Source organism: Pristiophorus japonicus, chromosome 1, assembly GCF_044704955.1.
Source record: "Pristiophorus japonicus isolate sPriJap1 chromosome 1, sPriJap1.hap1, whole genome shotgun sequence".
NCBI lineage: Eukaryota > Metazoa > Chordata > Chondrichthyes > Pristiophoridae > Pristiophorus > Pristiophorus japonicus.
In genome coordinates, this window is record NC_091977.1 from 439988823 (window position 1) to 440006593 (window position 17771).

A 17771-nucleotide genomic window follows, 5' to 3' on the forward strand; every position below is an offset into this window, starting at 1 on the left:
AAGCTTCTAATGCTGAAGCGATTTTCAATCCAACTAATTTGTCATAATTTCATGTGACACAACTTTCTTTAAAAGCCTTTAAACATGAATTAATTTGACAAGTTTTGGTACTTACCAACTTCAGCCCTGTAAAAAGATATTTGACTTCTTGATTAATGAAACAACTAAGTTGAAGCTGCGTTTCCTTGCCCTTTGTTACCTCCTCATCTTCTGCCTCAGTGCACTTCATGCTTTTTGAAAATTATTAAGGTTGAACCTATATGAAGCCAGTATTGACAAAGCAATATATGGATTACAAGTATCCTAAACAAGATTTTTAAAATTCTATTAATGTTTGTTCATTTTTCTTTCAATTTTAGTGAGTGCTGATGACCAGTTATATGGATTTAATATCTGCTTCAACCCGTGACTACAAGGTACAACTTCAAATGGCAATTGCAGAAATACACTTGGCTAATTACCGCCTCTGGTCCTGTTAATTCAACCCCCCTGCCTCCTCATTGTCAGCACTGTTCAAACAAGATTATTCAGCCAGAAAAACAAAATTTAAAAGGATGTCACAGCTAATAACTTAAAGGGGCACTGATGGCTACAGTCAATCATTCTAGATTTTTACTTAACATTTAAAAAAACCCAAAGATGAATCAACTTCATTGGACTCAATTAGATTAACAGAGAAGAGCTTCAAATAAATTGGCCAACACGCTGTAAAATTAGGAACACTATATTTGACGCAGCGTGCACACAAGGAGAAATTCACCAATGTGCAGCTGTGTACAAAAGGAAGTGCGAGTCAGAAATATGGCAGCACTAGTGCAGATTATCTAAACTGCTTTTGACCATGGCTCCCAGCTGGGAGCACGGAATCACAGAATTCGGAGCAAGAGTAGGCCATACAGCCCCTTGAGCCTGCTCCACCATTTAATACTATCATGGCTGATCCGATCATGGACTCCGGTCCACTTCCCTGCCCGCTCCCCATAACCCCTTATTCCCTTATCAGTTAAGAAACTGTCCATCACCGTCTTAAATTTATTCAATGACCCAGCTTCCACAGCTCTCTGAGGCAGTGAATTCCACAGATTTACAACCCTCAGAAGAAATTCCTCCTCATCTTAGAACTAAAACTAAAATTATGCCCCCTAGTTCTAGTCTCCCCCATCAGTGGAAACATCCTCTCTGATTCCACCTTGTCAAGCCCTCTCATAACCGTATACGTTTTGATAAGATCATCTCTCATTCTTCTGATGGATAATCTTAATACTTATTTCATCCAAATTTATTTGGTCACAAAGTATATATGGAATGATGATGTCTATAAACACTGATAACTACTTGCTTTATATAGCTCCTTTAACTTAAAATAAATCCCACAGTACTTCAGAGGCAATATACAAAAATGGGGTCACAGACGATATTATCAGAGATGCCCAAAAGCTTGGTCAAAGGCACAGGTTTTAAGGAGGGCTTTAAAGGAGCAGAGAAGCGGGGAGGATTTAGGGTGGGAGTGTAGGGCCTTGACAGCTGAAGGCACAGCAGCCAAAGGTGTAGTGAAAGGAGGGAGTGATGCACAAAAGGGCAGAATCAGAGGAATATAGAATTCAGGGAGGAGGGAGTGTGGGTTGTATGGCTTGAGGAGATTAAGAGACTGCAAGGCTATGAAGGTAATTCAACAAGATAATGAGAATTTGAAATTGGAGCTGTTAGGATACTGGGAACCAATATAGGTCAGCATGGACAAAGGTCATAGGTGAGCAGGATCTGGTGTGGGGTAGGATACGATAGAGAGTATTGGATGAGCTGAAGTTTAGAGGGTTAGATAGGAGGCCAGCCAGGAGAGCATTGTAATAATTGAGTCTGAAGGTGACAAATGGTTTCAGTAGCAAATCGGCAGCGCAGAGGCGGCGGCGGGCAATATTAGAGGTGGAACTAGATGAACAGTGTGCTGCAGACGATATGGTGTCAGAAGCTCAGCAAATGGACGCCGAGATTACGAATAGCCTTGTTCAGTCTGAAACGATGGCCAAGAGGAGTATGGAATCAATGGCGAGCGTATTGAGTTTGGGCAGGACCACTGTCTTCCCAATGTTTAACTGGAGATAATGAAGCAGTCCATGCCCGCATGCAGCAAAACCTAAATGACGTTCAGGCCTGGGCTGGTAAGTGGCAAGTAACACTCACGCCACACAAGTGCCAAGCAATATCACCAACAAGCGAGAGTCTGACCATCACCCAATGACATTCAACGACATTACCATCGCTGAATCCCCCACCATCAAAATCCTGGGTCACCATTGACCAGAAACTTAACTGGACCGGCCACATAAATACTGTGGCAACAAGGGCAGATCAGAGGCAGGGTCTCACCTCCTGACTCCCCATAATCTTTCCATCTACAAGGCACAAGTCAAGAGTGTGATGGAATACTCTCCACTTGCCTGGATGAGTGCAGGTCCAATAACACAAGAAGCTCGACACCATCCAGGGCAAAGCAGCCCGCTTGATTGGAACCCCATCCGCCACCTTAAACATTCACTCCCTCTACCACCGGTTTACCGTGGCTGCAGTACCATCTACAAGATGCACTGCAGCAACTCACCAAGGTTTCTTCGGCAGCACCAACCAAACCCACAGTCTCTCCACCGAGAAGGACAAGGGCAGCAGGCGCATGGGAACACCATCACATACAAGTTCCCCTCCAAGTTACACACCATCTTGACTTGAAAAAATATCGCTGTTCCTTCATCATTGCTGGGACAAAATCCTGGAACTCCCTCCCTAACAGCACTGTGGGAATACCTTCACCACATGGACTGCAGCGGTTCAAGACGACAGCTCATTACCACCTCCTCAAGGGCAATTAGGGATGGGCAATAAATGCTGGCTTTGCCAATGACTGTCACATCCCATAACCGAATAAAAGAAAATGGTGAGGTGAGAGGGGATTAAAAAAATGGTCAGTAGTGGAGAAAATTAGCCAGGTGTTATCTTTTCTCACCAGGATGATCTTGGTAGCAAGTGTGCTGTTTTGACAGAACAGTGAGGCCCGAACAGTTGGATCTGGAGATGAATGGCTAAGCTAGTTTTACACCAGATACGCTCAAGTCTCTGACCTCAAGTCGCTGACTTAATGAAGCAAAGATGGTAGCATACCTGTGGGATCAACTGGATTGGGAAAAAGTGAAGGTTTTGCTGGGGATAAAGAAAATTATGCCTGTTTACACTCTTCTTTCAAGAGGTCAGACACTTCAGAGTAGGAGACAAGCAGGATGGGGAAAACTAAATAATGACATCTTTTCTCACAAAGCTTCTAGCATTCAATTAACATGGTGGTATTGGCAAAGGCCGAGGAGCACAAATTTATGCTCAAGTGGAAAGGCAACCTAAGGGGAGGCTGAGGGGGGGGAATTAGAAAAGATAAAATGATGTATTATATTTAAGTATTACAACACAAACTATCGGTTTGCTTCATTCGATTTTTCCCAACAAAGGTGTTCCACCTGCTTTGCTCCGGATGTTTTTTTAAGAAAAGGATACGTGGTTTCATATTCTATACCAAAGAACTGATCAATTAAATTTTTCTTGGTTGTTGAAGCTGCTGCTCCCTCTGAATTAGTCTACAGGAGAGAAAATAAAACACAGGAAACAGGAGTTTATCCCAGATTAACTGACTACAAATGCTTTGAAATCATTTGGAAGTTTCTAAATTTTGCTGACAGGAAAGGATATTATCAACTTGTTACTTGCATGTTTATTAAATCACAAATCCACTACAGCATTTGGAAATTGTTATAGTCCATAGCATTACATAAAATGTACAGCGCAGCCTTTATATCATTTTACAATATGGAGACCAGAACTGTGAACTAATCAAGGTCTATAGAAGTTTAACATAACTTCTCTGCTTTTCAATTCTATCCCTCTAGAAGTGGACCAGAGTGCTTTGTTTGCTTTTTTATGGCCTTAACCTGCGTTGCTACTTTGTGATTTGTGTATCTCAATCCGTGCTCCTCTACCGAACTTAGACTCCTATTTTCCAAGGAGTATGTTGCCTCCTTACTCTTCCTACTAGTTCTATGCATAAAGTTGAATTCCATAAATAGTGCCAAATCAGTTGCCACAGTATCCAAACCTCAATTAAATCATTTAATCAAATCATCAAGTATTACTAATGCAGACTCTCAATGCTGCAGCATGTTTAAACAGTAAGTAGTCGAAGCACTGTAACCATAAATGTTCCAGGTGCAATCCTGTTTGTGCGAGTAACCTGACCACAGCCAGAGTGATGGTACTGGTCTTTCTCAAACCACACCTCTCTAATTTTAGGACACTGAGGCTACAATTGGATTCTCTGCAACTATATATGAGGGATGGTGTGGGGAAATGCCAATGTTCTCACTTCTGATCACTATCCACTGTTGGAAATGCATGTGTTGACATTGGTTAAAGGTTGGACTCAACTGTGATGTTTCCTGTGTCAAATAGTCACAAAGTTTAGATGTCATTAATGGTCACGAAAGAATTGTAGTGCACCTATGGAAACAATCTCCTGGGAGGAGTCAATGCCTTCAGAAGATATGGGAAGAGAGAAACAAAGTGCACCAATGATAACTGAAGTGTGCAAGAAGGATATAGATCAGTTTTGATGTAAACAACCAAAGTAGTAATGTTGTAGTTAAGGCAGTGGTACTATGCACAGCTCGGAAAAAAGTACAAATAGAAACAGCTACTCTAGCTGCATCTTTACCTCCATAGGTGCTTCTGCTTCCAAAGGGTCAAGTTTCTGTTGCAGCACTCTCATGATCTGTACCCAACACTCATTAGCATCCTAAAAGAGGGAACAAATGGACTATTTGAAATCTCACACGAGTCATAATCTTCAGAGATGCACATCTAAATTTTACATTTCACATTTACAAATTTAACAAAGATTATCTTGGCCCTTCAAGTTACACTGGATAGGAATCAGATCAACCAGACTCATTTTATTGAATAAAAAATAAATCCCAGCAAAAATAAAATTGAAGGAACTGTGTGTACCATATTTGGGTATATAATTATTAAGCTTTCAAACTCAAGTAGCATTATTGCTCCTTACGGATTGCAGCTGGGTGCTGTTATTAACCCTACTATCTGAACAGTATTTAAGAACATACAAGTAGGCCATTCGGCCCTTCGACCCTGCTGTCATTCAATAAGATCATGGCTTCCCGCACAATCCCCATGTCCCTCGATTCCCTTAATATTCAAAAATCTATCGATCTCTGTCTTGAATAGAATTCACAGCCCTCTGGTAGAGAATTCAAAAGATTCACAACCCTTTGAGTGAAGAAATTTCTCCTCATCTCAGTCTTAAATGACTGATTCCTTATTCTGAGACTGTGACCCCTAGTTCTAGACTCCCCAGCCAGGAGAGACAACCTCCCAGCACCTACCCTGTCAAGCACTAAGAATTTTATATGCTTCAATGACACCACCACTCATTCTTCTAAATTCTAGGAAATATAGGCCTAGTCTCCTCAATCTCTCCTCGTAGGATAATCCTATGTCAGAAATCAGTCTGGTAAACCTTTATTGTGCTCCCTATGAGGCAAGTATATCCCTCCTTAGGTAAGGAGATTGTAAACAGTACTCCAGGTGTGGTCTCACGAAGGCCCTCATCATTATAGTCGGTCCCTCAAAACGAGGATGACTTGCTTCCACGCCAAAAAAAAAACCCAAGGCCCTATATAACTACAGTAAGACTTCTTTACTCTTGTATTCCAGTCCTTCTGTAATAAAGGCTAACATACCATTTGCTTTCCTAATTGCTTGCTGTACCTACATGTTAACTTTCAGTGATTTGTGTACAAACATTTCCCAATCTCTGAATGAAAACATTCTGATTTTCTATTTTTCCGACCAAAGTGGATAACTTCACATTTCCCCACATTACATTCCATCTGCCATTTTCTTGCCAACTCATTTAACCTGTTTATATCCCTTTACATCTCCTCACAACTTACTTTCCCACCTAGCTTTGTATAGTCAGCAAACTTGGATACATTACAATTGGTCCCTTCATCTAAGTCATGAATATAGATTGTACACAGCTGAGGCCCAAGCACTGATCCTTGCAGTACCCCACCAGTTATAGCCTACCAATCCAAAAATGACCCGTTTATATCTACTCCTTTTTTCTGTCTATTAATTAATCCATGCTAATATATCCCATGAGCTCTAATTTTGAGTAATAACATTTTGTGTGGCACTTTATCGAATTCTTTCTAAAAATACATTTATACACTACTTTCACTGGTCCCCCCTCATCTACCCTGCTAGTAACAACCTCAAAAAAACTAATAGATTTGACAAATAGCATTTCCCTTTCATAAATCCATGTTGACTCTGCCCAATCATATGATTTTCCAAGTATCCTGTTACCATGTCCATAATAGATTCTAGCATTTTACCTACCACTGATGTCAGGCTAACTGGTCTATAGTTCCGTTTTCTCGACCTCCTTTCTTGAATAGCAAGTTATATTTGCTACCTTCCAATCCAAGGAGGGACGAGGCCATGGAGGGATTTGAAAACAAGGATGAGAATTTTAAAATTGTGGCGTTGCTTAACTGGGAGCCAATGTCGGTCAGCAAGCACAGGGGTGATGGGTGAGCGGGACTTGGAGAGTTAGGACATGAGTGGCAGAGTTTTGAATGACTTCAAGTTTATGGAGGGTATAACTAGACCACCAGCCAGGAGTGCGTTGGAATAGTCAAGCGTAGAAGTGATAAAGTCATGGATGAGGATTTCAGCAGCAGATATGTTGAAGTAAGGATGGAGATGGGTGATATTATGAAGGTAGAAAAGGGCGGTCTTAGTGATAGAATGGAGGCGACATGTGCAAAAAACTTTGAAGAAAGGTAGGTTGTAGATGCGGCAATAATTTGCAATGACTGATGGGTCAAGAGTTTTTTTTTGAGGAGAGGTGAAGACAGCAGATTTGAAGGAAAGGGGGACAATACCTGAGCAGAACCATTAATAATATCCGCTAGCACAGGAACCAGGAAGGGAAGTTGGGTGGTCAGCAATTTAGTAGGAATAGGGTCAAGAGAGCAGGAGGTCTGTCTCATAGACAAGATGAGCTTTGAAAGGGCAAAAGGGGAGATAGGAGAGAATATCAGAGTAAATTAACGAGAAACATAAAAAAGTGTAAGAGTTTCTACAAGTGTGTAAAAAGGAAGAGAGCAGCAAAAGTAAGTGTTGGTCCCTTAGAGGCTGAGACAGGGGAATAAGGAAAAGGCAAAGACTTTAAACAATAATTTGTATCTATCTTCACAGTAGACACAAAAAGCATACCAAAAATAGTGGGGAACCAAGGGGCAGAGTAAAAGTACTTGAGAAACTAAAGGAATAAAAACCAACAAATATCCTGGACCTGATGGCCTACATCCTAGGGTTCTCTAAAAGAGACGGCTGCAGAGATAGTGGATGCATTGGTTTTGATCTTACAAAATTCCCTAGATTCTAGAACGGTCCCAGCGGATTGGAAGGTAGCAAATGAAAGGAGGGAAGAGAGAAAACAGGGAACTACAGGCCAATTAGCCTGACATCAGTCATCTGGAAAATGCTGGAATCCATTATTAAGAAAGTGGTAATAGAGTACTTAAAAAATCATAATATGATTAGGCAGAGACAACATGGTTTTATGAAAGTGAAATCGTGTTTAACAAATTTATTAAAGTTTTTTGAGGATGTAACCAGCAGGGTAGATAAAGGGGAACCAGTGGACACAGTATATTTGGATTTCCAAAAGGCATTCGATAAGATGCCATATAAAATGTTACTACACGAGATAAAAACTCATAGGATTGAGGATAATATGAGCATGGATAGAGTAGGGATAAAGGGTCATTTTCTGGTTGGCAGGGTGTGACGAGTGTGGTGCTACAAGGATCAGTGCTTGGGCCTCAGCTGTTTACAATCTATATTAATGACTTAGACGAAGGGACCAAATGCAGTGTATCCAAGTTTGCTGATGATACAAAGCTAGGTGGGAAAGTAAGCTGTGAGGCCACAAAGAGCCTGCAAAGGGATATAGACAGATAAGTGGGCAATAAAGTGGCAGATGGAGTATAATGTGGGGAAATATGAGGTTATTCACTTTGGGAGGAAGAATAGAAAGAATAGAAATTATATATATTTTTTTTTTTAAATGGTGAGAAACTATTAAATGTTAGTGTTCAGAGAGATTTAGGTTTCCTTGTACAGGAAACACAAAGTTAGCTTGCAGGTACAGCAAGCAATTAGGAAGGCAAATGACATGTTGGCCTTTATTGTAAGCGGATTACAGTACAAGAGTAAGAAAGTCTTACTACAATTGTACAGGGCTTTGGAGTACTGTGCACAGTTTTGGTCTCCTTATCTGAAAAAGAACATCCACGCCTTAGAGGCAGGTGCAACAAAGGTTCACTAGATTGATCCCTGGGATGAGAGGGTTGTCCTATGAGGAGAGATTGAGTAGATTGGTCCTATACTCTCTGGAGTTCAGAAGAATGAGAGGTGATCTAATTGAAACATACAAGATTCTGGAGGGGATTGACAGGGTAAATGCTGAGGTTGTTTTCCCTGGCTGGAGAGTCTAGAACTAGAGGGCATAGTCTCAGGATAAAGGGTCGGCAATTTAATACTAGCAGAGTCAGGTGAACAGATGTTGTTGATCTTTTTACAAAGAAGTCATGAGCTCTTCACATTTATTGTTGGAGGTAAGGGAGGAGGAGGCAGGGGAGAGTGGTTTGAGAAGACGGTCAGTGGTGAAGAGAAGCCTGGTGTTATTTTTGCTGTCCTGGACAGTCTTAAAATAGTGGACAGTTTTAGTGATGGAGAGCAGGATCCAGTGGCGCTTTATATGATTTAGCCAAATCTGGTGATGGACGATTAGGCTAGTTGTCCGGCGAAGACATTCAAGTCTGTGTCCCTTGGACTTAAGGGAGTGGAGATGAGGGGTATACCGGGGGAACGACTAGAGTGAGAGAATGTAATAATAAAAAGCTAATGTAACAAACATAGGTGAATTTTCTGAGATAACTAACCTGACAGATAAGGCAATGTCTATGGATATTATTTATAGGGACTTCCAGAAGACATCTGATAAGGTTCCACACAAGAGAAGTTAATAAAAATGAAAGCACATAGAATTGGAAGCTTCCTATTGATACTGTTAGGGAATTGGCTTAGGAGGTAGGGGACAGAGAGTAGGGATAATGGGCTGGATTTTTGGCTTGCTTGCACCTCTGTTAGCACTCCAGAGGGGTGGTAAAGTGTGTTTCTAGGCGTTATGGCAAGCATCCAGCTTTTACCACCTGGTCAGCAAATTAGGCTCATGGTTTGCGCGGTGCAAAAACTTACCGTCCCACCCTCTAGTTTCACCAAGATCATGATGTCAATCGTCGTGCAACGCTCCACTAGCACATCGGAAGAAAAATTAGGCCCTAATGCCTTATTATATGCCCGCGCCAGGATGCAGCAGGCGGTATTAACGGCATTTTTAAATAGGGGGATGAGGATCCTACATCTCGGGTCAAACTGACTGCAACGGTTGCGCACATTATGCTGCGTGAAGCTCCTACTTGAAAGCAGCAGTTTTATCTGCCATTGCAGTGTCCTTACAACGTCAATGAGAGAATTTAATGGGGGCATTACAAGTTCGCCAGCGTATCATGCTGCATGCTATTGCCAGGCGGCGTCAAGCTAGAAGAAGGGCTCTTGGCCATGTTGGCCTATGGATGAGAGGCTGAAGACGTCGGAGGAGGAGGGCTTACTCCCCCCACGGGTTTATAGGCACCAACCTGCATACCTCCAGCTCTCGGGAGGAGCAGTGTGCAAGAAGACTGCGCTTCCGAAATGAAGTGCTGACGGAGATATGCCATCTCCTACAGGCAAACCGATGCCTGGATCGCTTGAGGCAGCTTTCAATACTCCCCTCAACAGGTATCTGAATTCATTGTGGCATGCTGTATGTTGCACAACTTGATCATCATGAGGGCCCAAGCATTGCCAGTGGGGATTGCAGGTCCAGCTCAGGAGGAGGAGGATAACGGAGAGAAGCCTGGCGAGGCCCCCATTGTATAGGCACACCCCATCCACGGTGGAAGACAGCGTGGAGATGCTGCCGGACCAAGAGTCACACATCGCCAGCTCATAAAGGTTCTCCCAAATGTAGGAAACTGAGGGATGGAGCTAATGCTGGACACGCATAAAGGCACATCTCCAGTGAACGTTGGAATGATACACAAGACACCAATGGCAAAGGATGAATCATTAATTTTACTGCAACAAAGTAACAAAAATTTCACCCACCAAAAGAATATCATACAATATACAACGTTACGTTGCAGGGCACTGAGCAACAATGAAGTTCCTTAAAGCAACAAAACTTTTTTTAACGCCACGATTTTCGGCTGGGGCGCAAAAACTCCTTTATGTAACACCTTATTTCGCACCCCCAATCATGGAACCTCATTTTTTGCTGAATTTTGCAGACTAGGGCGCAAACTTTTTCCACGCGGTATCAGGAATGCCCCGTCACCATTATTGCCCTGAAATCTCAAAAGCCGAAAATCCAGCCCAGTAAGTATGTACTTTAGTTTGCAGGATGTAACTTATGGTGTCCCCAGGGCTCTATACTGGGGCTTCAGCTTTTCACTATATTTATAAATGACTTGAATGAAGGTTATATATCAAAGTTTGCTGATAACACCAAGTTAGGTGGCACGGTAAATAGTGTAGATAGGGTAGGAAATTACAAAAGGATATTGATAGGTTAAGTGCATGGGCAAAACTGTCAGAGTGTTCAATATGGGGAAGTGTGAGGTCATCCACTTTAGACCTAAGCAAGATAGACCAGTTTATTTACGAAATGGTAAAAAGCTAGGAACTGAGAGATTTTGGGATCAAAGTACAGAAATCACTAAAAACTAGTGGACAGGTACAAAAAATATTTAAAAGGCTAATGGAATGTTGGTCTTTATCTCAAGGGGACTGGAATAAAAAAGGGGATGTTTTGTTACAGGTTATATTACAGTTGTATAAAGCTCTGGTTATAAAGAGTACAGCATTCAGTTCTGGGTACTGGACCTCAGGAAAGGTTTGTCGGTCTTGGAAGGGGTGCAGCACAGATTCATCAGAATGATATCGGGGCTAAAGGGGTTAAATTATGAGAACAGGTCACACAGGCTGGGCTTGTATTAGTATGAGACACAGAGGGGTGATTTAATTAAGGTGTTGAAGATAATTAAATGAGGTAGCTAGAGAAAAACTTCCTCCTCCAGAGGGGAGTCCAACAACAACAATTATTTATACAGCAATGTTATAAGACAAAACATAAATTTGACATTGAGGCACACGAGAAGAAATGACGGCAGATGACCAAAAGCTTGGTCAAAGTGGTAGGTATGAAGGAACGTCTTAAAGAAGGAAAAAGAGGTAGCGAGGCGGAGAGGTTTAGGGAGGGAGTTCCGGCCACCAATGGTTGAGCATTTATAATATGGGATGCTCAAGAGGGCAAAATTTAAGGAGCGCAGACATCTCGTGGGCTTGTGAGGCTGAAAGAGATGAGAGAGATAGGGATGGACGAGGCCATGGAGGGATTTGGAAACAAGGATGAGAATTTTGAAATAGAGGCGTTGCTTAACCGGGTGCCGGTGCAAGTTTGGACACTGGCTGCCAAGTTTTGGGTGACCTCAAGTTTATGTGGGGTAGAATGTAGGAGGCCAGCTAGGAGTGCGTTGGAGTAGTCAAGTCTAGAGGTAATAAAGGCATGGGATGAGGGTATCAGCAGCAGATGAGCTGCGGCAGGGGCGGAGACGGGCAATGTTACTGAGGTGGAAATAGGTAGTTTTAGTTATGCCGCGGATATGTGGCCTGAAGCTCATTTCAGGGTCAAATATGACGCCTAGATTGCGAACAGTCAGGTTTAGCCTCAGATAGACGCTAGGGTGAGGGACGGAGTCAGTGGCTAGGGAATGCAGTTTGTGGCAGGGACCAAAGACAATTGCTTTGGTCTTCCCAATATTTAATTGGAGAAAATTTCTGCTCATCCAGTACTGGATGTCGGACAAGTAGTCTGACAACTTAGAGACCATGGAGGAGTCGAGAGAAGTGGTGGAGAGGTAGAGCTGGATGTCGTCAGTGTACATGTGGTAACTGACTCTGTTTTTCGGATGATATCGCCAAGGGGCAGCATATAGATGAGAAATAGGAGGTGGCCAAGGAAAGATCCTTGGGGGACATCAGAGGTAACGATGCAGGAGTGGGAAGAGAAGCCATTGCAGGAGATTTTCTGGTTACGATTAGATAGACAAGAATGGAACCAAGCAAGTGCAGTCCCACCCAGCTGGGCGATGGTGGAGAGGCGTTGGAGGAGGATGGAGTGATCAACTGTGTCAAAGGCTGCAGACAGGTCCAGGAGGACAAGGAAGGATAGTTTACCTTTGTCACAGTCATTTGTGACTTTGATGAGAGCCGCTTCGGTACTGTGGCGGGGCGGAGACCAGATTGAAGGGATTCAAGCATGGAGTTCCGGGAAAGATGGCATGGATTTGGGAGGCGACAACAAGTTCAAGGACTTTGGAGAGGAAAGGGAGGTTGGAGATGGGGTGGTAAGCTAGCAAGCACGATGGGGCAAGGGTTGGGTTTTTTTGAGGAGAGGTGTGATGACTGCTGATTTGAAGGAGAGGGGAACAGTACCTGAGGAGAGAATCGTCAACAATGTCGGCTAACATGGGAGCCAAAAAAGGAAGTTGGGTGGTCAGCAGTTTAGTGGGAATAGGGTCAAGGGAGCAGGAAGTGAGTCTTATGGACAATATGAGCGTGGAGAGGTCAAGAGGGGAGATCAGAGAAAAACTAGAGAAAGATGCAAGTTAAGGGCTAGGGCAGAGGGGAGCCTCTGAGGAAGTTTGGCCGGTGGGCTAGGGGAAAGAAGGGAACTCAGGAGGCAGCTGATTGGATGGTCTCAATCTTGGAGACAAAGAAGTTTGAGCTCCTCACTCTTGTTGTTGGAGGGGAGTGTGGTGGAGACAGGAGAGGGGTTTAAGAAGACAGTTAGCAGTAGAGAATAGTAGCCGGGTGTTATATTTGCAATCCAGAATGATGCTGGAATAGTGAGCAGTTTTTGCAGACAAGAGTAGGACCCGATAATACTTTAGGTGGTCCAGCCAGATCTGTCAGTGAATGGCTAAACCAGTTGTCCACCACATCCGTTCAAGTCTGCGCCCCTTGGACTTGAGGGAGCGAAGATAAGGGCTGTATCGGGGCGAACAGCCAGGGTGAGAGAGGGTTATGGTTTTAATAGGAACTAGGACATCAAAGATGATGGTGAGGGTGTGGTTGAGCAGATCGGTGGCTGCAGAAATATCATGGTGATAGGAGGGCCAAAGGCTGGACAGTTTGGAGTTAATAAGAGTTGAGTTTTTTTTCCAGGGGCGGATGCAGAAGGAAGTAGGGTTGTATTAGGGAAGGGGATGTGGGTGGAGAGCGAAACAAGGAAATGGTCAGAGATGGCCTTATCTGTAATTGTAATTGATATGGTAGAAATAGCGAGGCCACGAGAGATGGCAATGTCAAGGGGGTGGCCAATGAATATGGGTTGCGCAATTCACATGGAGGGAGAGATTAAGGGAGGACAGGAGCGTAGTAAACTCAGGAGAGCATGATGAATTGAGATGGAGGTTGAAATCACTGAGTATGAGAAGTCGCTTGGTGCAGAGGCTGAGGGAGGAAAGCAATGAAGATATATCCTTGATAAAATTTATCATATTTGGGTGGGCGGTAGAGGACAAGAATTTTAAATGAGGCGAGAGGGATGGAACAAGTTGAGATATTCAAAGGAGGAGAAAGTACCCAAGGTGGCATGGTCCTTAAAATTTGAGCTGGGGGCTCAACGATGTCAGGAAGCACCTCTTCGGACCAAAGGTAATAGAAATCTGGAACTCTCGTCCCAAAAAGCTTTTGAGGCTGGGTCAATTGAAAACTTTAAGACTGAGATCGTTAGATTTTTCTTTGGCAAGAGTGTTTAGGGATATGGAACTAAGTCGGGTAGATGGAGTTAAGGTATTGATCCAACTATGATCTAACTGAATAGCGTTGAGTCAAGGGGTTGAATAGCCCACTCCTGTTCCTGACCCATTTCCAACACAAAACCTGGTAGGCTTGGCAGATTAAGTATAGGTGCAGCCCCGAAAATCCGGATGCCTCGGGACCAAGGCCGCTCCGGATTTTGGATATTTCCGGACTTCGGAACATCTTTGAAGTCCCGAATCCAGAAACGCCCAAACCCAGGTCCATGTATTTCCGGATTTCGGAACGTCTTTCCGACGTCCCAAGTCCGAAAATCCGAAAATGCCTGGGCCCAGGTAAGCAGGGGGGGGGGCGAGGTAAGGAGCGAACGGGCGGGGACGAGGTAAAGTGCGGGGGGGGGGGGGGGGAAAAGGGGCTGTCCAGCAGGCTGAGGTAAGGAGCTGGGGGTCCGGCGGGGCCTAGGGAGTTGGTGGCAGCCCGAGGCGGGGGCGAGGTCGGCGGTGGCCCGAGGTGGGGGTCCGGATTCCGGAACATTTCCCGGATTCCGGACGATCCCACCACGGATCATCCAGTTTCCGGATTCCAGAACAGTACGGATTCTGGAACTCCGGATTTTCGAAGCTGTACCTGAATCACGCGATTGTCGCTGATATGGAGGGAAGGAGATCAGTTTGGTTATATGGGTGGTGTATCATTATTAAATCGTATTCAGAAGGATTATGGCCCATCATAATTAGATGGTAGGGAAAAAAAGCAGCTAATATTCCAGACCAGCGAAATAACAAATCTAATAAAATCACTTAATATCCTATTAGAATTTAGTTATATTACTAAATACAAAAAATACAAAATATTTTACATTCTTCTTTTTGACAGGATGAGAAAGACAGCAGAAAATACATTTTAAGATGCTGTTAGATAACTTACCTGTTGAAGATATTGTCCTTGATCGCCCTTCTCTGCAAACTGTGGGAAGGCCATGTGAAGAAACTGCAGTAGAATTATTGGTGGAATGCTGGAGGATGTTTTATCCATTGATTCAAACAGGTCTCGAAAAGCTGTAATAAACACGCACACTACAATTTATCATTTTTATTACTATTAGTGGGTTTCCCATGACATTGTACATGATAAATTGGAGGGTCTGGTTGAGCCTGATGGGAAAAATGTTAAGACTGGGGTTTGAAACATATGTAATTAAAATGTAAAAATAACATGGCCTGGAGTTGGTGGCTGAAGAAATTATTTTGAATAGTTCAGGCCTGGTTATTGCAGGGAAATAAAATTTTGGATGAGTCAGTTTGGTATATGAAGCAAGGGATTAATTTTAAACAATCAGGGCTAGGGACCGGGTGCAGGCAGGCAGCTGTAGCAAGAAGGGATGAAGAGAAACGAGAATTAGGAGTTTTCAAGAGCAGGAGTTAAGGCTGGAGACCTGCTGGTGATGGGGACACCTAAAGTATATAAAAAGTGAGGCTGGATCTGGAATCAGGATAAACCTGCAGGGAGGGAAAGCCGAGAACTTTAAGTGAGCAGCGGTGGGGCTGTGCTGAACCTGCGAAGCAAGACCTAAATTGTATTTTCTACACATCAGGGCTGAAAAGTCAACGGCCTAGAAATTCATTTGCCACCGGATCGCAATGCAATAGCAACCCTCATCCATTCAGAAGGTTGCAGGCAGCACACACACTTTGCGCTGCCTGCTCATTTGCATGATTCTGGCATTCATCGCTGAATGAGCTGCTGATTGGCTGAATGTACTCAGCAGGGGGGCCCGGCTGAACGTTCAGCAGGGGACCGACCCCAAGTTCATGCGAGGCTAGCATCAATTAAAGCTAGCCTGCACTACTTAAAAGGCAGTCTGCACATCTTAAAGGGGAGGCGCATTCTGCCTGCAGATCATCCTTCGACTAGCTGGGGAAGACAGTTTAAAAAAAAAATCAATTCATGATGGCACAACAGGGGAGAGAGTGTGCACCACGGTTTTCTGATGTAGCGCTGGAGGCCTTGGAGCAGGAGATCAATAGGAGGAAAGAGGTCCTCTTTCCACAGGGAGCCAGGAGGCCCTCCAGGCAACAGACCAAAGTGCAATGGGAGCAGATAGCCACTGCAGTGAATGCCAGCAGTGTTCCCCCGTGGCACTGGATGCAGTGCAGGAAGAAGTTTAATGACCTCACACGAGTGTTCAAGGTCAGTAAATTCATCTTCAAAAGCCATATTCCACCATCTGCACCACAGCCTCATCACTCAGCTACCAACAATCTACCAAGCACAACTCATACGTCACATTCATACAATCACCTTCACAAATTTACCACTGCTGCATGCCTCACACCCAGATCTCTCAGCTTTCACACTGTCAGTTATTCAACCATAAGAACATAAGAAATTAGAGCAGGAGTAGGTCATACAGCCACTCGAGCCTGCTCCGCCATTTAATATGATCATGGCTGATCCGATCATGGACTCGGGTCCACTTCCCTGCCCGCCCTCCATAACCCCTTATTCCCTTATTGTTTAAGAAACTGTCTATTTCTGACTTAAATTTATTCAATGTCCCAATTTCCACAGCTCTGAGGCAGCGAATTCCACAGATCCACAACCCTCAGAAGAAATGTCTCCTCAGCTCAGTTTTAAATGGGTGGCCCCTTATTCTAAGATTATGCCCTCTAGTTCTAGTCTCCCCCATCAGTGGAAACATCCTCCCTGCATCCACCTTGTCAAACCCCCCTCATAATCCTATATGTTTCGATAAGATCACCCCTCATTCTTCTGAATTCCAATGAGTTGAGGCCCAACCTACTTAACCTTTCCTCATAAGTCAACTCCCTCATCTCTGGAATTAACCTGTGAACCTTCTCTGAACTGCCTCCAAAGCAAGAATTTCATAAATATGGAAACCAAAACTGCACGCAGTATTCCAGGTGTGGCCTCACCAATACTCTGTAAAGCTGTAGCAAGACTTCCCTGCTTTTATACTCCACCCCCTGTGCAATAAAGGTCAAGATTCCATTGGACTTCCTGATCACTTGCTGTACCTGCATACTAACCTTTTGTGTTTCATGCACAAGTACCCCCAGGTCCTGCTGTACTGCAGCACTTTGCAATCTTTCTCCATTTAAATAATAACATGGCTCTTTGATATTTTTCTGCCAAAGTGCATGACCTCACACTTTCCAACATTATACTCCATCTGCCAAATTTTTGCCCACTCACTTAGCCTATGTCCTTTTGCAGAATTTTTGTGTTCTCCTCACATTGCTTTCCCTCCCATCTTTGAATCATCGACAAACTTGGCTACGTTACAATCAGTCCCTTCGTCCATGTCCAAATACACCACATCCACTGGTTCCTCTTTATCCACCCTGTTCGTTACATCCTCAAAGAATTCTAGCAAATTTGGCAATCGCAGGGACATCATCCAAACATATTGCACCACACTCACTGACATACTTCCCTTTCTCTTGCCAGAAAAGGTGGCACATAACCGATGCCAGCAGAACCTAACTGGCAGGGAACAGGTTTGCCTGCATCACCTCACCCTCTTCTTGAAAAAAAGAGGGTGCAGGCCATTCTTGGAAGGGGCATGGCTGAGCCTATGGCCAGCGGTGGGGCTGAAAGAGTACAAGATGCTGGTATCCTCATGTTATCCTCTTTCTCACATCCTACTTCCCCCTCATCCCACAATCTCTTCTGATTCACAAGCTGCACATGTG

At 43.8% G+C, this 17771-nt stretch overlaps 1 protein-coding gene across 1 annotated transcript in view; it reads right to left on the minus strand.

Annotated features, from left to right (window-relative positions):
• The window catches only part of usp14 (ubiquitin specific peptidase 14 (tRNA-guanine transglycosylase)), a 67593-nt gene that overhangs the window by 30209 nt on the left and 19613 nt on the right, over positions 1-17771 (minus strand). Inside the window, exons 7-10 of the mRNA XM_070892914.1 lie at positions 14983-15113; positions 4748-4828; positions 3538-3617; positions 116-230 (exon numbers count right to left, since the gene is read on the minus strand). Coding sequence (XP_070749015.1) covers positions 116-230; positions 3538-3617; positions 4748-4828; positions 14983-15113 — 407 coding nt within the window. The remainder of the gene's footprint in view (positions 1-115; positions 231-3537; positions 3618-4747; positions 4829-14982; positions 15114-17771) is intronic.